Raw genomic sequence first — 24435 nt, 5'->3', positions numbered from 1 at the left:
TTACCCTCCCCAACCCAAATGAACTCTAACTCTGCCTTCCGCACCCGCTTCTCCGCAAATTAAGAAGAAGAGAAAAAAAAAGAAAAAAAAATCAATCCCCTTTCCTATATTCTTGGAATTCTCTCATTCCCCCATTTCCCCCGCTTCCGAGATGCAATTCCAGAAACATTCTCAAAAAAGCAATTCCCACATCCTGCCCTTTGTCCTCGTTGATTGTTCAGTCCATCAAAAATGTAAACCCAGTTCAAAAAAAAAAAAAAAAACCTTTAAACCTCCGTACGTAAACTCTATCCTCCAACCACCTCGCTAACTAACCCATCATAATCCGATCACCCCCCCTCCCTCAGTAAATTCTGCACTGCCTTCCCCTCCTGAAACTATTCCCCCTTCCATTTTCTTACACAACACCCCATCTATCCATCCATCCATCCACTCGTTCACTCACCAACTCGCCTAATATCCAACTCTCCAACCCTCCAACCCTCCATCTCCATCTCCTATCTTCTACTATCTACAATTACCCAGTTCCAAGATAGAGATAAATACATTTTCTAGAACTCACAAACCCCTCATTTTATTTCACATACATACATACATACATACATAAAAATATCCCTATCTACCCAAACAAACATATCAAATATGCTAATGAGTTTTAAGAGGAAGCAAATTACATATCTACAACTACATATATATATCCAGAGACGCAATCCTATCACTATGAGTATCTAGAGTTTACAGTTCACAGTTCACAGTTTACATTTTGGAATTAGGAGTTTGGGTGTATTTGATAGGAAGGGATAACTATATATAGAGAGATAAACTATATATCCATCCATCCATCCCTCCTCACTCAACACGTAATCATCACTATCAAAATAGCTATGATCATCACTAGATACTCTTCCTTTACTTCTGCCATACTCATACTCATACTCATGCTCATACTCATACTCATACTCATACTCATACTCATACTCATACTCATACTCATACTCATACTCATACTCATACTCATACTCATACTCATACTCATACTCATACTCATACTCATACTCATACTCATACTCATACTCATACTAATCCCATCTCACCCTCCGCATTTCTTTTCCAAAAATTCACATTCAAATGCAGATATTCCTCAACAATGAACAAACACTCAAAAAAATAAAAATCTTCCTCGTATACCTATCAGACGTGAGAAGAATTCCAAATTCCACACCTACCTACCTGGCAACATATTCCTCAAGCTCCAACCCAACCCAACAAATACAACCATCTCAAGAGCAGAAGCATGATGACAATAAATAGGTAAGTTCTTGATTTCAAGTACCTAGATACCAAGTGTAAACCTCTTTCCTACATTGTATCATCTCATCTCGTCCATTCATTCTTCCACTCTCTTCTATCACCCATCCACCGCCAACCACCATCCCCACATTACCAAAAAAAGACCCTCTCTCCAATTCAAACCCCAAGCTCCAACTCCGACTCCAACTCCCCATCGCGATTGTTGATAATCTATCATCTTATCTTAATGCATTAATTAAATTCCATTCAATTCAAACAACTCAATCAATCCAAATCGAATAGCAATAGCAATTCTGACTCAACACAAAAAACACCACGCCATCCAAGCAAACCATCCTTTTCCTACCCCTGAGAAATTCAATCCAGATATAAAAAATAAACAAACTTTTCATATCCATTCTGAAGATCGCCTAACCTAACCGACCCTTTTAAATACCCTTCATAGAACCGAATCGATCCAAACAAGATATTTGATCCTGAATATTAAGAGGATCTTTGTTTTTTGTTTGGTCTCTCTGCTTCATTTGATTCTTCCTCTTCATCATCATCATCATCATCTGATTCAAAATCCGCATCTGATAGTGCATCTTGTTCTTGTGCTGCAGCTATAATTGTGTGTTAGTAAATTTAATAGTTGAGAAGGAGAAAATTACTGATAGGAAATCAAAGGGTAGACCAACTAAAATATTTGATAGCACCAGGCCACAAATCTTCCGTAATCGCAATGGCAAGATCATCACCATCCGGAAAGACTTCCAACTTCATTCCCAAATCATCTTCATCATCTTCCTCACTCTCATCATCATCCGATTCGACCACTTTCTTTCCGTTTTTCCTAGCTTCCCTCTTTGCTAAATCTTTAGCATTTGCTTCTTTACTTTCTTTCTCACTAACTTTTCGACCAATGAATCCAAACCATGCGAAGAAACTTAAACCTCCCATACTTGTATTGTTCATTTTCTTCTCCAGAGTTTTGTGTTTTAGAGTCGATTTCGAATTTTCCTTTCGTTCTGCATCCCAAGCATCACAAACCATATCCAATAAACCTCCAGTTAAATCTTTGCCCTTTTTCCAATGAACCCTAACAGGTTCACTAACCAATCCACACCAACCTCCAAGGCTCTTTCTATACCAAAACTTCTTGACCAATTTCTCATCTGTAAAATATTCATTTGGAGAGAAAGTCCATGTAATTGATACAGATCTTGGATCTCCATTATCAGATTGGGAATCTTCGAGTTCGAAATGCGATACATGTAAGGAGGTAAGTGAGGAGAGGAGAAGAGCGGAATCGGAAGGTTGAATATATTGATCTATATCTGGAGGAGCTTGTTCGAGTACCAGGGCCCAGAAATTTGGGATTTGAGAGATGGTTTTGTTGCGACGAAGGTACAGAGGTTGAGTGAGGGAAACTTGTTGACGAACTGATAGAGAGTTAGTCGATTGATATTTCACCACATTGACGTATGAATATAATATTGGCAGATGCTGTAAAGATACCAAACGGCGATCAAAATGAATGTATGTAATGTATACATGCACATCCGTGGAATGTCGTACGAAAGACCGACTTAGATCAAGTCCCAAGGTCGTGGCGCGTTTAACCCCTCCAAAGTGTCCCAATCCAAGCACCTCCAACGTCATAAAACAATAAGAAAAAAAAGAAAATATAATGACATACTAATTTCTGTTTCAATATCGTCGAATTCCCTTTCGATTTCGGCCAAATCCTCGTAGGACACTGGAGTATCTTCTAGCGCTGCTGCCATAGCTGCGGTTGTAAATGCGAAGGTTTGTCGCATAGCCAAGCCAGAATTTATAAGCGTGAGTGGAGGATTTCGCGTATGCAGGAAAGGGCGAGGGGTACCGGGGAACGAAGTAAGGGCGGGCTGGACTGGACTGCGGTGATCACTTTCGACCTTCGTGCATATATTCTTTTTCTTGATTTTCTCTTTGCGCCATGAAATGCCAGAGAGAAATCGAAGAGAAAGAAGGTCACAATTGAGTTTATACCGCAATGGAAAAGAATTGAATGCTTGGCAAGAGTAACAAAATGGTATGTCACCCGGTTTGACAGAGTGGTTGGATCTGGGAGCAAGTCGGACTTTATCTCGGGACCGAAAGGCCTGTGGAGTTTGAAGCTTTTAATAAGATCCTCGACTGGAAACCGCAATGATGTGAGCTAGGTAGGGAGCAGGCAAGGCAAGGTACGTGGATGGCACGCATGGAATGGTAAGAAGTAGAGGAGTGGCGGTGGTAGCGGTCGTGGCGGCAGTCTTCACACAAGTGAATGTCGACGATACTTGATGCCATTGTCGTCGATGCGGGAATCCTCTAAATATATGAATGCGCGAATCAATGAATGCATGTGAAGAAAGGAAACGTCTAATTTGATCGGATTTTTGGTTGGACGGCTGGACACTTGGGGTGCTTGGATGGGTTGGGATCCGTGAAGTTCATTCACCACTCATTCATCATCCGTCACTCATCGTCTGCTACTGAGGATTTTCACGGCGGACATTAGTAATTTGGCGGTGTGTGCGCAGTGGTGGAAAGGATTACGCCTTCAATATAAAATGATGAGAAAAAGTCTTGGTACGGATGGATCGAGCCTTGACGCCCTTGTACCGTGCAGGCGTGGCATCCAGATCAGACTGGAGGAGGAGAGAAGAGAGGAGAAGAGTGGTGGGAGGACAAGGAAAATCGCAACATGGAGCGTGCAACAGAAAACAGAAAACAGAAATATACAATGGCCTCTGTGGTACCCTACGTCCCCGGCATGTATTTCCTCGGAATGCCCTCACTTTTTGCGACAGGATCGTATTGCTGGCATACCATCATGTTATGCGAGACAGCTGTGGATGCTCTCACTTCCGTGCATGGCCAGGTTTCGGTGCTGATATACGAGACGGGGTACACTGGCGGTACGCAGTCAACTAGGTGGTCGGTAGATAGAAAGGCGTGAGGTGTGAGGTGTGAGGTGCGAGGTGTGACATGCAATCATTCCATCCTTCGCCCTTTCCACATACGAGCACGTGACCAGGCCTGCTCGCATGGAGGAGTAGACATGGCTGCATGTGATGAGTGTATATATGAATTATAGACATATATGTGCGTGTGGAATTATCGATCTATATATCTCTATATCACGTATAAACATTTACAAATGGACGTATGTACACATCTACGCCTGATTCATAAGGTACCAACCGCTGATACTGTGAGGCACAAAGTCCAAATTTTCAGCAACACTCGAGGCCTCAACTCTCATTGGTCAATTACGTTATAGTTTTCCTTTCGTGAACGATGATTGATCCAAAAAATATGGATGTGGATGTTTCCGAATAATTCACTCACTCATTCATTCATTCGTTCATGTGAACACAATCGATTTTTTCTTATCTTCACATCACATTCATTTATCGAATCTAGACCACGACGCCGACCATATCTTTGGTGTGAGATCTGAAGTTTGACTTGCACTGGATCGAACAATAAACTCTCAAAAACATCTCCACCATGGCGACACAATCGTACCCAGAGGGTAGAGTCCTCATCATTATGACAGGAGGTACCATTTGTATGAAATCTTCCCCGGAAGGCTTGGTTCCAGCGAGAGGGTTCCTCAAAGAAGGAATGGCGACTAGACCGTCATTCAACGACGGCTCAAATCCAGGTGAGAGAGTTTTTCATCTTGTGGAATTTTGTTATACAATCACAATTACACGCGCGATGGATGCACACAATCCAAATTCAAAGCCCTGAGCATCTAGTCTGATGGAGGGTGCTTTGATTGCCACCTGTGAATCGACATTGACAAGCATTTGATTGTCAAATCCAAGTTGATACATTGAAATGCAATTGATGTGAACCATGGCATGGAAACACTCAATTTCGACGTGCTCTTGAATCGAAAAGCATTTAGGTCTGAAGAATCACCTGCTTGTCAAATTTGGATTTGGTCAATCACTGAAAACTGCACAGAAGTCTAGGTTGACTCGTCTTTGACATCCTTTTCATTCCGTTGTCCATTGTGTGATTGGTTTGGTTCTAGACTCCTCTGCTTTTTACGTCAGTATAATATAATTTCAGATCGTGGAGAGCTGGGCAATTTTCAATGACGTCCAATGTCTTCAATCTTGAACACCATCAGAATATTTACGCCGATATGACGAAAGTCGTGTAAGGTCGCTAGGGAGTGTTCGCTACGTGTTACATATTTCGAAGATCTCAAGGGACTTCTTGTACACATAATCGCGTCTCCAAGTTACACTGAATGGCTCTAGTGAGTCTCTAAACCAATTCATTTCCGAATATGTCAGTGGTAGCCCTCCGGTGACATCTCAATCAACTCCTATTGAATGATCTATATTAAGAAATGTCACACGCATCCCATCGTCGTTCATTGCATTGCATTATCTCCGCTTTGGATACGCATTGCTTTATTCCGACAACGATAATCCACCGCATACGCAATATGTTTCGGAGAATTAATCAATCACTAACTCGTACTCAGATCCTATGCCTGTCATGATCACAAACACTACAGAAGAATATTTACCCAGTTTACGTACCCCTCCAAGCACGTATTCTCGACATGTTCGTTATACCTTGTACGAATTTCCCGTCTTGCTCGATTCTTCATCAATATCTTCAAATGGCTGGACACAAATAGCGACCACGATTGAAAGAAATTATCATTTATTCGATGGTTTCGTTGTTCTTCATGGTACAGATAGTTTGGCATACACGAGTTCAGCTTTATCTTTCATGCTGTCCCATCTTGGAAAACCTGTTATTCTTACGGGATCTCAAGCTTCAATCTTTGCTCTTCAATCTGACGCCGTGGACAACCTTCTTGGATCATTAATCATAGCCGGAACCTTTATGATCCCGGAAGTATGTCTTTTCTTTCATCACAATTTATTCCGTGGAAATCGCACTACCAAAGTTTCGGCTACCTCCTTTGATGCTTTTGCTTCACCAAATTGTGAACCTTTAGCAAAAGTGACTGCTTTAGGAGCAACCGTCAACTGGAATCTCGTTCGTCGTCCACGATCGATCGCTAAATTCGGAGTACAATTAAACCTTGATACTTCCCACGTAGCATGTCTTCGTATCTTCCCTGGTATCAAACCAGAAATGATTGATGCCGTCCTTCGTATTCCAAACCTCCGTGGCCTTATTCTCGAAACTTTCGGAGCCGGTAACGCACCCAGTGGAGATGATGGAAGTATGATCAAAATCATGAAAGAGGCATGCGAGAGAGGTGTAATCATAGTCAATGTATCACAATGCCACTCCGGCTCCGTGTCCCCGCTGTACGCACCAGCCACCATTTTAGGCAGAGCAGGTGTAGTTTTCGGTCACGATTTAACAACAGAAGCTGCACTCACTAAACTTTCTTTCCTCCTCGCTCTTCCTGATCTTACATACGACGATGTCACCATGCAAATGCAATGTTCCATTCGTGGAGAAATGACCGAGGAAGGTAGCACAGCTTTTTCACATCCACCAACCGAAGTCGCAGTTACAGCTCAACAACACGCTTTTACGGGATTAGGATATGCAATTGAGAAAGGTGATTCAAATGCCATTATCAATATCCTCGACCATGATCGAGCTGGTCTTCTTCAAACAACCGATTACGTAGGAAACACCGCTTTACATTTGGGGGCTGTAGGTCCTTCCGTAGAACTTTTAAGAGAAGTAGGTAGTGCTTCCGCTTGATATTTTCTCTTCTCTTGCCTGTAGATTTTTCCAGGTTTCTAATCCTTCGAATTCCTGTCCGATAATGAAAAGTTTTGATTTTTTTTCTTCGATTGATTGTTATGTTACAATAACACAAAGATCTTCTACTCAAATCATTTGAAGTATTCAAATCTTTTGAAATGTTTGGATCATTGATTTGTGGAGTTCACACCATTTCGAAGATTCTAATCTTCTTGAATATACTCACTCACAAATATATGTAACATTTGAAAGACTCTACATGCAACATATTTTCGATATCACAAATCATTGAATGAGACGGTGAATTCTCATCTCACAACCTAAAGCCCCTTCACATATTATATGTCATCCAGTCCGCTAGTCTGCTAGTCCAGACGAAAATCACATTTTCAAAAATTCTCTGCCCTCATGAGCCTCCTCCCATTTCCCCAATTTTTCTGTAAACTCCCCAAATAGTTTTCCTCCCTCTATCTCATTATCTCATCATCTCCTCATTACCCCAGTTCCCCATTTCAAAGCCCTTTCACCTGATCTTTCGCGTTATCAAAATCCCCCCCACGCCCTAGTCTCCTAAAATTTCCCAATATGACCAACCCACCAAACCACTTACTAATCCCCCCACTCAAACTAGTTACTCAAGCGCGGCGCAAGCGTACACGCCCGCAATAAAGCGGGGAATACCCCGTTGTTTTTGGCGAGGAAGGCAGGAGAGAAACAGATAGAACATGTGAAGGTTTTGGAGGAGGCGGGAGGTCATTTGTGGGTTGAGGAGAGGGAGCAGTGATGAGTGATGAGGATGGGGAGGGGATAGAGAGGGGGGTTGATGATGGCATTGATAGTTGGCTAGATGATAGATACATGGATTGTAGATGAGAGATGAGAGATGATAAATGTGATAAGATGATGAGATGATAGATATGATGAGAAATGAAAGAATGAAAGAATCAGAAATTGGCACGGGGAATAAGCGTTGTTAGAGAAATATAAATTTCAAATATCAAATACTTATTAATCCATTTATTCATTCGTATCTAGGTTCTAGATGCTCAACGTGTAGTTAGTATGTAGTAGATAATGTGTAATGTACAAAATTAAACCTTTATACTCGCAATGGCCAACTATGATCTATGAGACTCGTGAAGCCTTCTTGCCTTATAAATTGGAAAGCATCAAGACATATGTAGGTCCGTAATGAATTGAACTAGTAGACATAGAATTTAAACACGAAAGGTAATGTCAGAGGTAAAGGTGTGAGCATATCTACAACGCGGCCGTTGATTAGTAGTTTCTCGTCAAACAGAGCTAGGATCAGGTGACGATGGTCCAAGCACAATAAACGAACACCTGCTAGTTCCTGAAGAATCTCTGTCAAAACGCCTTGAATTTTTAACACAAGACGAATTCCATCTTATTGACATGCGCAGTAATCTGATGTGATATTTCAATTCTGCATCTTTTGGCTGTTTTCAGGAACCAGATGGCGCTTGAACAGGATGCTTCCATGCCATATACCCGATATAAGCCTGAAAGCCGCCCAAAGCCAGACTCAACAACCCTAGGAAAATCGCAAACATAACGCCGGCGATGGTGGCCATCATCACGAATCTTGGACTACTGTTTCTCTCGAACCATTTTTCAAAACCTCTCGGAGTCGGATTCATTAATTCCTGGTGCAGATCTGCCAATCGTGCCCCAAAATAATGATACTGGATATTCTGCTCCTCTGGCTTGCGAATTGATGCGCTCTCATATCGGAGGATATCAGCTAGAAGATCAGAAAGTCAGCTAACGATATCAGAGCTCTTACAGAACCATTAAGCATACGGTCAAAATTACAAGTTGAAGTAGAGGTCAGCGATAATAGCAGCTTCTTGGATTTAACATCTGTGAGATCAAAAATAACCTTCTGTATGGAGTCCAGCACCTCGATAAGAAGTGCACGAGGTAGCGCTCCTCTATAATTTATCACAATCAGCACCATAATTTTTATGGATTTCCTTAACACTAATGATCAAAAGCCAAAATAGGCGAAATAATTTTGAGCATCTCACTAACTTACATTCGAATTAGATCGGATACAGACGAGCTTTGCGGCAGTTCTTTCGTAAGCCTCAATTGCTCTTTCAGAAAAGCAGTATGGTGGAATATTTCGACAACTCCCGCTTTTTTGTCAAGCCTCAAATGATTCCTCAGGTCGTCTGTTGGTTGAAATTCCAGTCGCGCATTCTTCTTCAATTTGGTCGCCAAAAGTTCGCTCTTAATTTCATCAATGCTTGGATGGGACGTTTTTGGGAACACGTCGTTGAGAAATTGCGAAAACGTGTCATTGAGATGCCAACGAGCTTGTTCATTTCCATACTCTAGCAACACGGAAGATTGACGAGATGAAGAGCAGTTGATCATCATAACCACCTGAACAGCTAGATTGAGAGCACGCTCTTGATACGGTCGTGTGGGACGATCGGTAAATATTTTTTCCAGTAACTCTGCTTTACTGAGTTCAGGGCTGGATTTCAATCGTTCAATAATTTTGAATAGATCATTGTAAGACGACAGACCCGGAGACTGACCAGGAGCTATATTGCACCTGTAATCACTTGCGGATATCTTAAAGAACTCGAAATACCGGCTGAGCGTTGTTGATCTAGACGACCACGAGCAATCTCTAGTCTTGCAAGGCGTCTCTGTTTGACAATTCGTGCATATACACCAAGACCACAAAACCTTTGTAAGAGCCTGTAGGTGAGAGGTAGCGACTTTTCCGAGTGAAGATTCCGAAGTCATTTTCAATTAAGCCTGAAAATACTCTTCTAATTATTGGCACTTGCATTTATAGTTCATGGTGGCATAGACCAAAGAAAAACCAAGAGGACACTGATCTGGCCTCGCACAGGTGGGCTGTGTTTCTCGTATTAAAGAGGCTGACATATGCATGATTGGAAGAGATGTATCATGCCATCAAATAGAATATTAATACTGAAGTGGCTTGCAGGCTTACGAAACTGAAAAGTGCCCGAACAATCAGTGTAACCCTCGTGCGGCGATCAAATCCAATAAAACGCCTGTCCATACAATCACAGCCCCATTCATTTGTATATAGTCTTAGCGATTACTATAAATGATTGACTACGTCCCCGTTTTTCGTTCACCACATTTTTACCTTTCCAATTCATCATCAAGGCTCTCTTGACACGCTCACATTCGAGTCAGCACCTTCATCTCAATCGAAAATGGCAACTGTTAACAATGATCTTCTAAGCCTTTCTGAGGCGGTGGTCGCTTTGAATGCGGACAATCCCTCGACAGCCTTGCCAACTCTGTACCAAAAGCCAACCAATATGGTCCCTGAAGGTACCGACTCCGGTTACGCCTCACAAATCTCTACGCCGGAAAGCAAACACTCGTTCTTTCGCAAACAACTCCGAGCCTACAAAAAGCCAATTCCCAGATTAACCAAGGAAAGGTTCTCAGATTTGCGTGAGCAATATGCAGAAAGCCTCAACAACTTTACACGAAGCTTGCCCAGTTGCTCCTCGGTTTTGATGACCTTACAAGTATTGGGCGAAGACGAAGAATCCGCACAGCCTTGGGTCTTTGTTCAATGCGATAAAGCTGTGTTCAAAAAAGTCAACAGCTTTTTTAAACAGCCCGTGATTAAGATGGATTTCGAACCAAGTCAGCCTGACGATCGCTCTCCTCGGTTACGAGTCCTTGTATGTCCGCTGAAACCCAGATATCTCGCAAAGAATCATGAGTCCTCGTCGGAGCTTGACTTTTACGACAACGAACCAATCCTTATTTTTAGCGAGTCTCCCATACGTGAAACTTTGTGCGGCACGCAGATAACGACTGCAAACTTAACGACTGCAAACTCTTCCCAAGCTACGATAGGCGGTATCATCAAAGTCATCTATATGGAGATGCGAGAAAAGTTCTTTGGAATGAGTGCAGGCCACTTCGTTCTTAGGGACTATGAGGAAGAACCGAGTCAGGACTCCGATGATGAATCTTATGAAGAAGTCTTTGGATTCGACCTTGGCTGTGTTGACGCCAACATTGAGGAGGAGCATCAAGATATTCATTATACTTCAGGTAGACTGTTGGGCAGCACCTCACTAGCAGATGTATCAAATCCTTCTGTCAATGGCGGAAAAAATCTTGATTGGTCATTAATCAGCATTGAAAATCAGATTCACACCTTTCTGCCAAATGTTTACCTGGATAAATCTATATTTGAGACTACGCACCACGCTTCAGAATTTGCGGAAACAGATGTCATAATCCTGTTGGCTGGGGAGCAAATCCGAGGAACAATGTCTAGCTCGCCATCTTATTTGATGGTGCCACCTGGCAATGTACTTGTCCAGACATATCTCTTGTCGTGCACTGATGGGACAGGTAAGCAATGTTACCCAAAGTAACCAGTCTTGACACAAAGCTAAACTCAAGCAAAGTCCTTCGACCTGGTACTAGCGGAGCTTGGGTGGTTGATGCGAATAGCAGCAGGCTTTATGGGCACGTCGTTGCTTCAGATATATTCAACCGCGTTTACGTCATTCCAATTAGCGACTCTTTCAAGAACATCGAAAGTCATCTTTCTGCTCTCGCGGTAACCGCTTTCATTACCCGGAGAGATCTCGCTGAGAATTCATGTCCAGACTCCGGGTATTCTTCCATGTTTACCACGCCGAATATTTCGCCAAACCCACAGTATCATATCTATGGAAATCACCCTGAAAGCATTGATTCCCGTGACTATCAATACTCAATACCAATATCTCCACCACGAGCGTCAGAGCGAGAACCTAGACAATTACGGAGGGTTCAAAGTGAGTAACCATAGATTAGAAACGGAAATCCGAAATCCGGGGTATTGGAGTAGATGACTCGCCCATTGGAGACAAAGAGTACACCGCATGAAAGTCGTTGGAACAAATCCGGCAAAAGACTCCTTTCAATTTCGACTCAAGTTGACGAAAAACCACTCCATTGTAGTATATAATTCGTGTAGTATTGTCATTAATGAATTGCCTTTAGGAGGATTGGCGAGTTCAACTAAGACACTGAAAAGATCGTAAGTTCCAAGATGGAGGAGGTATCAAAATTTTCTCCTCGCTTGAGTGCACCCTGAATTGCTCCTATTCGGGATGAGTTTGAATTACGCGCTACTAATGACCAAAATAACGTACTTATTTTGTCTAACATGAATCACTGTTATCGCGCAATTCTAAAGTTCTATAAATGACCTTCATTTCTCCCCACGCCATTGCATCATTTCACACGACGCAACTAGGGGAAGTTAATCCTCAGGAGTGTACCTGACTACAAGACGATCCTGCATTTTGTTCTCCTGAAAACGAACATTTTTATCTTTGATGCGTATCATCTAACCGAAGGCTACTTTCCATACCATAATGAACATGTCACGTCAACAACCCAATTAATACACTGATCCCCGTGCTTCCAATCCAACTAATTGGCGATATTTTATGGTTTGTTCGGATTACTCGGTATTGATAACTCGAATATGTGACCTTCAGATCTCTGACCAGATTGCATGTTCCATGTAGTACCGAATAACTGTTGTTTGTCATCGACTAGGGGCTACTGGATCCTATGCGAAAACTCAAAGCAAATGCCCTGACCCCCACGCCGCGGCTGAGCACTAGCTAACGACTCGAATTATGGAGAGATTGGACAAGCATGCAAGAGGTCAAACCAAGGAATGCACCACGACTTTTGGAAGGCCAAGTACAAACTACTCTTGATATTACCAAAAGCTATAGAAAACTTCATCAACTCGTAATCATACTAATACAGAGCGCAGCCAGCCAACTTAATCCAGAATTAAAGGTGCCCACCAACACGATCAAACTCACTAGTTCCAAATCCCGTCCACCCGTTAAAATCCTCAGCAAAAGTGACAGCCATGGACAGATATCTCTCATGTACATCTCCCCAAGTGAAAGCTGCTTCCTTCATCGCTCGTATTGCTTTCATATAATGTGGATCCGTTGACCATACGCCATTGATAGCTTTGTCTTCTAAATATTTCCATCCCTTTGCCGGTTTTTGCTCAATATCTTCGTTTATTTCCGGTCTCATCTGCAAACAATAAATGGAAATTGTTAATAGCCACCATTGACGTATCAAACTTATCTGGAATTTCGCTGGAACGAAGGGGAGTAGGATTCGAACTGCATGGCTTGTGGTGAGGATATGCACCATGAAGAAGTCATATGCGTGAGTTCCGGGCTTAACCGTTTGTACCAGCAAATTTACAGCTGCTTCTTGAGAATCTTGGAACTGTTTGTGGGGATCGGTAATGCTCCAAGCATTCCAATGCTCGAGTATCAACTCCTCATGTTCATCGAAGAGTTTGACTATACTTCCAGGCCAAGGTGCCTGCAAGACACCGTCTAATCGAGAATCGGCATGTATTTTGTGAAGAATTTCTAGGGGCGAGGTTGTGCTATAGGTAGAGGCTTTGGTATAAGATGGATCATCGAGATATTTGTGCAGAAAACCGTAGCAACTCGATGCTAGGGAGAGGGCTTCAATAGCCAATTCGCGACTATTTAATTCGACTGCGTAACCGAGATGGATAAGGGGGTGACCAACTGAAACATTCTTAGTACAGATGTGATGTGGTGAAACAGAAAATATACTTACGTCCTGAAATCAAACCATTGACCAGAGGAGCTTTCCCGCTATAGAGATATTCCTCTACCAAAACCTTCCAATCATAACTATATTTTAAAGCCAATTCATCCTCGAAGAAATCAACGTAGGCCCTTTGGTATACCTTCTGTCCTAAGAATTCCCTCCAGTCTGCATCTGTGATTTCTCCAGGAGAATCCTGCCATTCTTCAAGATCTTTTGATTCTTCTGCAAAGACTTTTTGTAATTTATCGTAATCTGCCCCTAGAAGATATGCGGATCCTAGATGATGTGGTAGATGGTTGTGAAATCGATTGCGGTTATAAAGGATTGAATGATTAATATGGTTCGATTTCAAGAGATGCTTCAACGTTCTTGGCCGTTTCTCTGGAGCGGTTTCAATGTCGTGAACTTCAACTGGAGAAATAGTTATTGGCTGTGTTGATGAACCTATAGTGGCGTTTGCAACATATTTGTAGACTCTGTTCACAATAGGAACCCAATTTATCATAGGAGCCGACATGATTGTTGTGGTGTTGAACTTTGGAGATCTTGGGATTCAAGTCAAAGTGTGGGGAAGCTTGAGCTGGAATGTGGCAGAATGATTCAATTGGTGGCTGAGTAAAAGCGGTGACACAAGCTTTGCTGAGCGTGGCGGATTGTGGCTTGTTAGAGCGGACCACGGCATCGGAACATCACCCGCGCCGACTAATAAATCAACCTAATTGTATTTTATAGAACGCGACACAACAAGCTCAACACAATTTCAGTCATGTCAGTCAATCCCATGAAGCTATCAACTTCTATCAAGCAATGCCTCCAATCAACCCCTTGATATATGCGGAACTTCTGTCCAATATTCGACAGATATCTATCCTGGCGTTCTTGGATACACCATCTGATTCTTCCACAAAGGCTGAATTATCGGCCGATGGAACCTTATTGGCATTGAGGCATGCCGAACAAGATATTCTATTAACGCTTCCCGGTCAGGTAGTATCAGACTCAAAACTACGAGAATTCCCTCTTGGTAGTCTTGAATTGTCGTGGCGTCTTCCTTTGGCAGGAGACTTTCAAAGAGCTGATGTGGACATCACACAAACCATTGAAGCACCATGGTCCGCAAAAGATATGGTTCCTGGCGAACAATTATTCGAATGTCGCAGGTGCTCTACGACTATCGTGGAACCAGATCGTATAAATGAATGGAGGGACCTTCCAAGTGAAGGTTGGGCAGAAATGATGGATTTCTGGCATTGTCACAAACCATCGGACCATGCTGACCATAATCATGAAAACGAAAATTTGGCTTCAACGAAAGGTTATGGAGCAAATACAAAGTTCAATGCACAGCCACGAATTGGTTTCATGGATCATTCAACTTTTCTCTTGGCGGAAACCGATTGTACTCTTCCCCCAGGAGGTAACGAGGTAAACTATAATTCTTTCTGTCTTCATTTGTAGTTTGAGCATATGCGGGTACCAAGAAGGAGACCAGGCGCTTTCCCATAGGCTGGTCACCGATACAAATACCCAATATTGAGTACTTGCTGTTGCTCTGCTCCGGCAGCAGTCAATATTATTTACCCTCTTCTTCAGATTATGGGTTTCTAACTTGATTGAAGGTCTTCGAACCTTGGCATTTTCCATTGCCGTATCTTCTTTGAGATAGCAGAAGTTATGGGTTCAACGCAAGTGACATTTATTTCGCATCTTCTGCAGTAAGCAATGTTCAATTAGCTTATCAATTTCTAACGTCAGTTTCACTCACAGATAAAGCGTACTATAAAATGTGAAGTGTGTCTCGCTACGATTGGAACTAGTGATCCTCAAAATGAAGGGATACGACTTTTCAAATGGAGTTTGCGCATGCGGACTCTCGAGGGCTCTCAATTATCCAATCTTTCGGATAAGTTTCTTGAGCCATCGATGGCCAGGATTATTTCGGCACAATTTTTGGGAATAATGAACTCATCTTGCGTTTCCCGTCTGAACATATTGCCTTTGAAAAATCCAACCGATTATGGAATAGAGTGGCAAGGTCTTAGTATTTGGATCTTCAATCCCTCGATTAGATATACTACTTCATACTTCTATCATCGTAGGTTGATGCGTATCTCGGAGACACCCGGTAAGCCTGGAATATTGGCTATGAAAATCCTTTCTAAGCCCTTTGCTCTGACTAGGGATCCATCTATAAATGATGAGTCTGTGGAGGAACTAGAGTTGCCGGGAGAAATAATACATGAGCTTAAGCATTATCTAGGGAAAAGTGCAGAACAATATCTTCCACCAAGTGCTAGGAAGTTTCAGGAATGGAGTGTGTCTATTTTGGGTAGGCACGAAGCACCCGCTTGAAGAGACAATCCACTGTTATTTCTGTGTATTTCAACGCTGGAGATTTGCAGCTTCAAGCTGTAATTGTGTTCTGCTGGTGGATTTCGATAATACTTATTGAAAATAAATTCATGATCATACTTCCTCTTAACCTCAACCTCTTGTAGTTCTGTCCAAACATATCCTGAGTCCTTTCCGTTCCACTTCCCAAATTTGCATTTGTGAACTTTCCAGATCCTTGCTTTCTAACTGCTTCCATGATTGGCCCAATCATCCTCTTAATTTCGTCTCTCATAACCGTATGCGAAACCTGGGAACTGTCATACTGCGCTTCCATAGTCAAAGAAACAGTCGTTTCTCTCGCCGTTAGCACATTCGCCGATGCGGGGATCGCACCAGAAACCTTGCAAGAACGCATCTCGGTTATGATTCGAGACGGTGCAAGTCTATCCCCGTGCTTGTTATGAAAATCATCGAATTCTTTGATTAATTCTCCATAATTTCGAGATCGAATGCATGGGGCATGCAAAAGCTAGTACTCGAAAAGTTCTGAATTTTCGTCTTTGGAACAACTTAAAACTATCCCATTGGCAATCACGACACGAGCCGAGAGTAGATTATCAATCACGAGCCCGTATCCGCCGGTTAGAGGGCCTCAACCACCGGCTAGAGTTAGACCTATAATTACTATTTTGAGTGTTGGATATGATAGGGAATAAGGGCCAAATGGTGGAGACTGTGAATTGAGAGAAGGAAGAGAGGGAAAATATACCCGTATCACTGGCTAGGCCCATGACACTGATAATTCTTCCGCTATAAAATATTAGTAAATTTCCATTAGTATTAACTCTCTTCAATGTGTATTGACCATTTTCCATCCGAATATTGAACCATCCATTCTTCAATTAGACTCAAATGATCAATCGTCACTATTCAAATCCAGCGTGTACAATTTATGGAAGCTCAAGAATCAAAAATCGAATGACATAGGGTTTATACTACGAGTCTACGTACCTTAGAGCGGAGTTTCCAAGTCCGCAGCTCTACGATCGCCTTGAGCTGCAATCGTGAAGTTATCCTTGTCGATACTGATGTTTTTTTATATTCCCTAGATCTAGAGGCGGAGGTCAGTGAAACTCTTATCCCTTTATCTTTCTCATTCATTCAGAGATATGAAAAAGAAGCTAACGATGGACAATGAAACCAAAACATACCAATGATAACACCATCACAGGAACTAGCTCCGTAATAGCTGTCTTCCTGTAGTGATAATGAAATCGAGATTGTGTTTCTAGATGTGGGAGAGGCGATTATGTCGTTTTCAGAGTGACAGAAAATTATTTAGTGACTAGATGATTAGGAGGGCTAGTTTACAGGGAGCAGATAGCGGAGAGATAGAAAGGATGGGGGATAATTGAATATGTATGTTTGAGTTTGGTTTGGAAATGGGGGAGAGGGGATTCTGCGGGTTTGAATTTAACGATAAAGTATCAATTTATCAAATAAAATGGGGGAATGGCAATTCTCGGCTAACGGAATAGACATTGCAAGAGGCTCTAGAGCAGAATTGGAACTTTTAATGGGAATTAGATGGTGAAAGTATAACAATATGAGGTATTTGTAGGGAATTCATACAAGTTATGAGGAAAATTGTGTAGATCTAAATCTAAGAATTAGCGAGCGTTGGTAACCCGCTATATTAATATCACCCATTCAACACCACTTCAACGGTTACACTCTAGCAATTAAGCTTCGCTTGTGACTTTATGTTCCAAAAGTTTGTGGTCTAGACAGTTACTACAACACAGAATATAGCGGGCTAATAGTTAACTGCATATATTAGTAAGTAGAGAGGTGAAATTTCTTGATGAGGGGAATTTGGAAGGCGGTCTCGTTCAGGAATTTGGAGGTATGCAAGATAAAGCAGATTTGTGAATTCAGTCTGATTCATCAAGCTTTAAGCAACTGTCTGATGATAATCTTGAACATGCCATCAATTTAACCTTAGCAAAGTCTTTTGGAGTACTCGGATCAGCTGATAGTCACAGATTAATGAATTTGCAATTCAAGATCTCGACGTCAGTTTATTGAAAATCGAGTGAAATTCGGACTATCAACATACTTATTGTACCTGACTAATTGTAGCTGTTCAAATCTAACCATCACAGAATTAGCTCAAAAGTTCAACCTTCATCATGCCCAACACTCGAAAAACGAGACATTCGCTTCAAAAGCGTGTATTTGGCGTTTATACGCAAGGATATTCTGATCACTTAGCTCCTCATTTGAGGGTATCCAGCTAGCACCAACGGGGAGGTGTGATCAAGGCTAGCCACCCTATAGACGAATTAGCAATTACGGGGGATGTTATACTTATCTGAATAATATTGTGGTGGCCTTCGATAGACGAAGGCGAGGGAAGGTGTTAGAAAGAGGTGTATCGCTGAGGGTCCATTAAGAATAAAAAGAAAATCGCTGGTGGACTAAATGTCCAAAGGAAAAAGGAAAACGCTGGTGGACTAAATGTCCGAAGAAAAAAGAAAATCGCTGGTGGACGAGATGTCCAAAGGAAAGAAAAGATTCTAAAGTGAATGTTGGAAGGAAAATGCCTAGAAAAGTAAGCAAAAGGAGCACAATGTTTTTGGATTTTAGATATTTTTATAATTTTTTTGGATTTTTAATCGCAAGATTACCCAGCAGACCAGTCCGGCGTTAACAGGAATGTTCATCCGAAGGTTATGAATAGCCAATGGCCTCATAGGTCCTTGGATGTCCCCTAGCAGGATCCCGAGACTGGTGGCCCGAGGTAAAGGCTCCCCTTCCCGTAGTTCCTGGTCCCTCCTAAGTCAGGTACCCGGCCAAGGGTCCTGAGGCTGGCACCAGGTGTTCCAGTAGGGAGATACCGCGAAATTTTAGGGAAAGCAAAGAACTCCAGAACTCCGGAAAAAGGATACGACCACTCGAAGTAGCTATCGACCTGGTAGATTCAAGCGAATCACTCGAGGTAGCGATGGACTTGGTATGTCGCATGTGGATCGAGATTCAGACTCAGAGTCTGAGGTCGCCTAGCCTAGCGTACCTAGGGTCTGAGTCATAATCTCTCTCCGGTCTCGTAGGTGGTTTGATGAGGCCCCCGTGCAAGACATATGGCCACTCGTATGCCTCAAATGAATTATAAATTTGCTCCCTGCGAGAGGGATCCATTCCATAAAAGGGCTCGGGTGCCCTAAAAGACAGAGGCTGTGGGTGTTCGGGGCAGGCCATGGGAGTTGTCCTATATTCAAAGCCCGGATATCCTTCAATGGTATCGTGGAAGCCATAATTGGTCCAGACTTGCTTGCAAATGCGACATCTCCAGCATCCTGTTGTTCTTTTCCCAGGAGACATGCTGGGTTGATGCAGGATAGCATCTTCGTATGGAATCCAGGAGTTAGCTGGTTCCTCTGGGTCGAATGGACGGTATTCATGGTAGTTTCTGTCGTAATATTCTTGGAAGTGGACCTTTTTAGTTGGTTTTACCTTTTTGAAGTTGAATGAGAGTGGGGCGGAAGGGCAAACCTTCCAATATTCCAGTGTCCTTGGAAATCCGTGAATTTGCATGCGGTGAATGACAGTGGAAGGCCTAAGGCCGGGCCGGAGGATCCCGGTGAGAATGAGCCCGGTATTTGTAGGTACCGGGGCCTGTTTGGAAAAGTCCGAGGTGAAAGAGGGATCCTCGGCTGTATAATCAATTTTAAAAGGTGGTGAGAGGCTATACTCACCTAAAGGAGTGGCATTGCTGGAGGTGGGCGCAGCGGTGGTTGAGGTTTCGAATTGTGGGGTGGCGAGTCCGACAATTGCGAGGGTGGACTTAAATGTGTTCAAGAAGAAAGACATGTTAAGCTGAAGAAGAAAGGAAAAGGAAAAAAAGAAAGGTTGAGAGGGGAATGCGTGTAATATATAGGTTGAGGAATGGCTAGCTTGAAAGACGTCACCACTTCACACAACTTCGAGACTAGTTAAAATATCGTCGCACTTAGATTCATGGGGGAATTTTTTATTGTTGATCCCTCACCTACCTAATACAAATGTGTATAATCAAACGATGATCAGATAATGACAGGTTCTAGATGCTCTAATCTACTTTAAGTGCTAAATGTATCTGAGATGTCAAATCGCTTCAAGATTTTGATTTAATTTAAGACTCTGGAACGCTTACAGACAATGGATACTTATGATATAATGTGGTCAAATTAGACACTCAAATATAATAAAACATTCAGATAATACATCGATTTGAGGTACTCAACAAGTCCCAGACATTAACATGATCTGAAACAATAGATGCAGTTGAATTGTTGAGTTCTTGCAAGAATTTTAATTCGTTTGAAAGTCTGAACTCATTTGATATCTTCATACCTATTCAGAGTTTGACGTAATTTAAAATCCTGAGACCATCTGAAAGGCTCAATTACCATGAGTCTTTGAATTCATCTGAAACACTTATTATTACTGAGCTGGCTTAAGTTGCTGAATTAATAGGAACCAAACTGATATGAGTGAATTATTCTTGCCAATGAAGGCATTGAATTGAATCCCATGTATTCCAGCAAAGCGCCGAATAGGTTTGAAGCTCTCGCGGTATTCCGAAGATCGAAGTCTCTGGAATAGAATGTGCAATAAAAAGAACTAGAGCGCTCCCAATGATATTTATCTATCAATTACTTACGGTGGAGATTCCAGACACTATCTTTTTGCAGGGGTATCTAGTACTACTCCATACGATAATCGTCACTAGCCTACTAGATAATGAAGTGACAATTCCAGGCTATTGCCACTATCATAACAAAGCAACAAAGATCTCATAGTGATAATGATTGAACAATAACGTTACAAATTTTTTATTCACTCATATTCAAGACGTTTATAACACTAAATGAATCACTAGGTCAGCTAGCAGGTAATGACGTCATGCACTAGATTAGCGGTTTTAGTGAAAACCTTGAATACTCAAACTTTAGTTTTGAGAAAAGTATCGAAGGGCAGAGGTGTTTGGATTATGAGCATGAAATGTCAATCTCAGCTGGCAAAAGTTCTTTGAGTCGATGAAGACGTAATACGCGAGGAATCATATTACGAGAGTTCCTTAGAAATTCATAGGATGATAGCTTGCAAACAATGTAGAAGCTACTAGCTGCTAAGTGTTAATGATGCAGTGCCGAGTCAGTAATCGTTAGGCTAGTTGATTAGTGATAGCCTAAAGAGTTGTCAGGATATACCCGCTTGTTGAAAGCTTGTAGATATACAACAAAATTGCAGAGAAAATTTGATCAGAGGGTATTGAAGCATATGTCGAAGAGAAGTGTGAAAAGAAAAGGAATGAGTAACATAGTGATAATTGACGGTTTCAATCTAGTAATGGAACTATTCTATAGACATGTTCTAGTATTTGAGGCTCCTAGACACTTGACAGGATGAGCCATGTAAATTGTGAGTTGGCGATGTGCAACAAAACAATTTCGTGCTGTATGATTGGAAGATTTTAGCCTAGCATCATTTCACACTAGATTCATTAGATTAGTAGCTACAGAATCTGTCGAATATGTTTTACCCGAAAATCATTTTAACATTTATTAGGATGTACCCTGTTACATAAAATTTCAGATGTGCAACAAAATCATCCAATCCAACTATGGGAGATGCGATTAGAGTGTCTCAATATTCAAATTCTCATCTATTGACATCAACATTTAGTTGCAGTGAGCGGTTACTTACTAAAATATTGTTCAGGGCCCTGACAAACTCGTCTGAAGTCTCAAGTCTGATTTTCAGAAGGTATATCAGACTCCTCAGTTCGCTAATATTCTGTAAAGAAGATAGATGGGTGGAATATTACAATATTATGGAGAAAATTCATCGCTGCATGAACTATGATTAGAAGGGGTTTGCAGGGCATATATAAAAGCATAGGAAGATGGTTCGATGGCCGTAATTCAAACAAAAATCTTAGAAGTAGGGATTAGGCCGTGAATCTGTACAGTTATATAGAGTTTCTATATATAGTATTTCGGATAAAATATGAGAAATTGACTCCAGCAATATGGAAAGCATGTCTAAAGAGAAAAAAGATCACCTAACCCGTGAATAATGTGAGGCATTTTAGCCAGATATTTCAAATCCCAGGAAACAAATCTCAATTGAAGACTTAAGTATGCCATCAGGCGGAACTAGTAACTACCAGACACAACAAATTGGATATTTGACAATGAAATGTTTCCAAAATATCCCATAATACAACGACACACGCTCCTTGGTATCAATATGCAGATAACGTCCATAGATTCAAGACGGTTATAGGTATTTTCTTTGCACTTGCAAATCAGAAGCCAAATCGGTACAGTGGACATATCGCTGCATGACAGCAACAGAGTATAATAGTCTTATTACTCCGAGTTATCAAAAATTGCTCAATGGCCCATAAGTGACAGGAAGTACTCATGATCTAAGATAGATATACATTGGACTACTTCGGATTAAGGTGGTACCAATGATATTATTGAAGTCTTGGACATAACAAGATATGAAGGACAACAGATGTTGATAAAGGAGACGACCGAAAGTTCTTACCGCCCAAAACTGCCGCTAAGTCCTCAGGCTTAGCTTACATAAACCACTTAACGCGCCCAAAATCTCGACGCGTCTCACAACTCGAGATAGGTAAATGGAAACGTTCTTTTTATTCTACGCCCAATCCCAATTCACGATCAAGAATATTCAAAGCACCACAAATATCCCTCGTAAAGATGTCCGACTATGAAGACGATATGGAAATTGATGTTGCCCCCAACGCAAATGATTCAATGATATTTGGCTCCGATGCTACGACTTCAAAGGGCAAACGGAGCGCAGCAAATTTACCTGTGGAGGCAGAAGATAGTCTTCCATGGTAAGTCGAATTATACTTCTTCACATTTACATGTATTTCATATACTAATATGCCACGCCAGGGTCGAGAAATACCGTCCAGATACATTAGAAGATGTCTCCGGTCATCAAGACATTCTTGCTACTATAAACAAATTTGTCGACACAAATGTACGCCTTCTAAGTCAACAAATTCTTCCCACCCTAACATCTCCTTCAGAGACTTCCCCATCTCCTGTTCTACGGTCCACCAGGAACTGGTAAAACTTCCACCATCCTCGCCCTCGCCCGTCGCATCTACGGATCCAAAAACATGCGCCAAATGGTCCTCGAACTCAACGCCTCAGACGACCGTGGAATTGACGTCGTGCGTGAACAAATCAAGACATTCGCATCTACCAAACAAATTTTCGCCTCGAAATCTTCTTCTACATCACCTGGCGCATACAAGTTAATTATTCTCGATGAAGCAGATGCGATGACTTCTACGGCACAGATGGCGCTGAGACGAGTGATGGAGAAATATACTGCGAATACACGATTTTGTGTAATTGCGAATTACACTCATAAGTTAAGCCCGGCACTTTTGAGTAGATGTACGAGATTTCGATTTAGTCCGCTGAAAGAGGCAGATATCAGGGTACTTGTTGATAAGGTGATTGCGGAGGAGAATGTGCAGATTAATGCTGAAGCTACGGATGCACTGGTTCGACTGAGTAAGGGAGATATGAGGCGGGCATTGAATGTTTTACAGGCTTGCCATGCTAGCAGTAAGTAACCATTCATATTTTCATTTTCGTAAAGTTCGAGTAAGCTAACATGTTACAAAGGTACTCCAATCCATATCCAAGGCACACCCAAGCTCGAAGAAAAAGACATCGTCAGAGATCTTATTACCGAAACTACTATATACGATTGTATCGCCTCTCCTCATCCCGCCGATATATCCAAAATCATGAACACGATTCTCAAAACCACCGATGTCAAATCCTGTCTACAAATGATCAATGCGGTGAAATCCACGCAAGGACTCGCACTAGCAGATATCATCACTGCTCTCTCAGAAGAGCTTACAAAATTGGATGTCCCAGCAAGCGTTATGATAACTTGGCTGCAAGGATTAGCAGAAGTCGAATATAGATTGAGTGGCGGAGGAAGTGAAGTTATACAGACGGGAGCGTTGGTTGGTGTGATAAGGGAGGGCGCGGAACTTATGAAATAATTAATGAATATCATTTGTAATATGATTGTATTGCATTATGGCTATGGAGTTTGATGATTTAGGTGGATTTCTGGGGGATGAATAGGGGTGTCCAAAACAAACCAATATAGACCTCAAATTTCATCTTTGAGCAATAGCTTTGATTAACAACACGTTTTCTCTTCTTAGGATCCACCCTGACCTAGCGGCTTTTATCAATAGAAATTTTTACACGCCTCTGAATGTGTGAAGCAGATTCTTGCGCTCCTGGGATCTATGTCCATTGCTGC

General features: G+C 41.8%; 9 protein-coding genes across 10 annotated transcripts; 4 read left to right on the top strand and 5 right to left on the bottom strand.

Moving 5' to 3' along the window:
• Positions 1-1183: 1183 nt before the first annotated feature.
• BCIN_02g01000 (hypothetical protein) lies at positions 1184-4469 on the bottom strand. The gene is made up of 3 exons (XM_024691095.1): positions 2993-4469; positions 1992-2735; positions 1184-1916 (listed from the first exon to the last, which is right to left on the bottom strand). The coding sequence occupies exons 1-3, from the start codon at positions 3111-3113 to the stop codon at positions 1795-1797; spliced, it is 987 nt and encodes a 328-aa protein (XP_024546865.1). The 5' UTR covers positions 3114-4469; the 3' UTR covers positions 1184-1794.
• Positions 4470-4543: 74 nt separating this feature from the next.
• On the top strand, positions 4544-8060 carry BCIN_02g00990 (hypothetical protein). Its single transcript, XM_024691094.1, has 3 exons — positions 4544-4987; positions 5828-7020; positions 7676-8060. The coding sequence occupies exons 1-3, from the start codon at positions 4831-4833 to the stop codon at positions 7826-7828; spliced, it is 1503 nt and encodes a 500-aa protein (XP_024546864.1). The 5' UTR covers positions 4544-4830; the 3' UTR covers positions 7829-8060.
• Positions 8061-8410: 350 nt separating this feature from the next.
• BCIN_02g00980 (hypothetical protein) lies at positions 8411-9966 on the bottom strand. Its single transcript, XM_024691093.1, has 3 exons — positions 9104-9966; positions 8869-8999; positions 8411-8809 (listed from the first exon to the last, which is right to left on the bottom strand). Exons 1-3 carry the CDS (start codon positions 9826-9828, stop codon positions 8511-8513), a joined length of 1155 nt encoding a protein of 384 aa, XP_024546863.1. The 5' UTR covers positions 9829-9966; the 3' UTR covers positions 8411-8510.
• A 221-nt stretch (positions 9967-10187) lies between these two features.
• On the top strand, positions 10188-12169 carry BCIN_02g00970 (hypothetical protein). The gene is made up of 2 exons (XM_001555883.2): positions 10188-11442; positions 11499-12169. The coding sequence occupies exons 1-2, from the start codon at positions 10275-10277 to the stop codon at positions 11879-11881; spliced, it is 1551 nt and encodes a 516-aa protein (XP_001555933.1). The 5' UTR covers positions 10188-10274; the 3' UTR covers positions 11882-12169.
• Positions 12170-12729: 560 nt separating this feature from the next.
• BCIN_02g00960 (hypothetical protein) lies at positions 12730-14264 on the bottom strand. Its single transcript, XM_001555882.2, has 2 exons — positions 13717-14264; positions 12730-13664 (listed from the first exon to the last, which is right to left on the bottom strand). The coding sequence occupies exons 1-2, from the start codon at positions 14225-14227 to the stop codon at positions 12892-12894; spliced, it is 1284 nt and encodes a 427-aa protein (XP_001555932.1). The 5' UTR covers positions 14228-14264; the 3' UTR covers positions 12730-12891.
• Positions 14265-14517: 253 nt separating this feature from the next.
• BCIN_02g00950 (hypothetical protein) lies at positions 14518-16181 on the top strand (the record flags this gene model as incomplete). 2 transcript variants are annotated; one of them, XM_024691092.1, is made up of 3 exons in its annotated part: positions 14518-15135; positions 15478-15835; positions 15891-16181. In XM_024691092.1, 3 exons carry the CDS (start codon positions 14518-14520, stop codon positions 15902-15904), a joined length of 990 nt encoding a protein of 329 aa, XP_024546862.1. In that variant the 3' UTR covers positions 15905-16181. The 2 variants fall into 2 exon arrangements, with proteins under 2 accessions (XP_024546862.1, XP_024546861.1); XM_024691091.1 differs by having other exon boundaries at positions 15478-16181.
• On the bottom strand, positions 16085-16667 carry BCIN_02g00940 (hypothetical protein). Its single transcript, XM_024691090.1, has one exon. The coding sequence runs from the start codon at positions 16457-16459 to the stop codon at positions 16115-16117; it is 345 nt and encodes a 114-aa protein (XP_024546860.1). The 5' UTR covers positions 16460-16667; the 3' UTR covers positions 16085-16114.
• Positions 16668-19070: 2403 nt separating this feature from the next.
• Positions 19071-19971, bottom strand: BCIN_02g00930 (hypothetical protein). Its single transcript, XM_024691089.1, has one exon. It carries the CDS (start codon positions 19915-19917, stop codon positions 19090-19092), a length of 828 nt encoding a protein of 275 aa, XP_024546859.1. The 5' UTR covers positions 19918-19971; the 3' UTR covers positions 19071-19089.
• Positions 19972-22736: 2765 nt separating this feature from the next.
• On the top strand, positions 22737-24378 carry Bcrfc3. The gene is made up of 4 exons (XM_001555877.2): positions 22737-22966; positions 23028-23115; positions 23165-23714; positions 23775-24378. The coding sequence occupies exons 1-4, from the start codon at positions 22824-22826 to the stop codon at positions 24164-24166; spliced, it is 1173 nt and encodes a 390-aa protein (XP_001555927.1). The 5' UTR covers positions 22737-22823; the 3' UTR covers positions 24167-24378.
• The last annotated feature ends 57 nt before the right edge of the window (positions 24379-24435 follow it).

Source organism: Botrytis cinerea, chromosome 2, assembly GCF_000143535.2.
Source record: "Botrytis cinerea B05.10 chromosome 2, complete sequence".
Taxonomy (NCBI): Eukaryota; Fungi; Ascomycota; class Leotiomycetes; order Helotiales; family Sclerotiniaceae; genus Botrytis; species Botrytis cinerea.
This window is presented reverse-complemented; position numbering and strand designations above follow the sequence as displayed.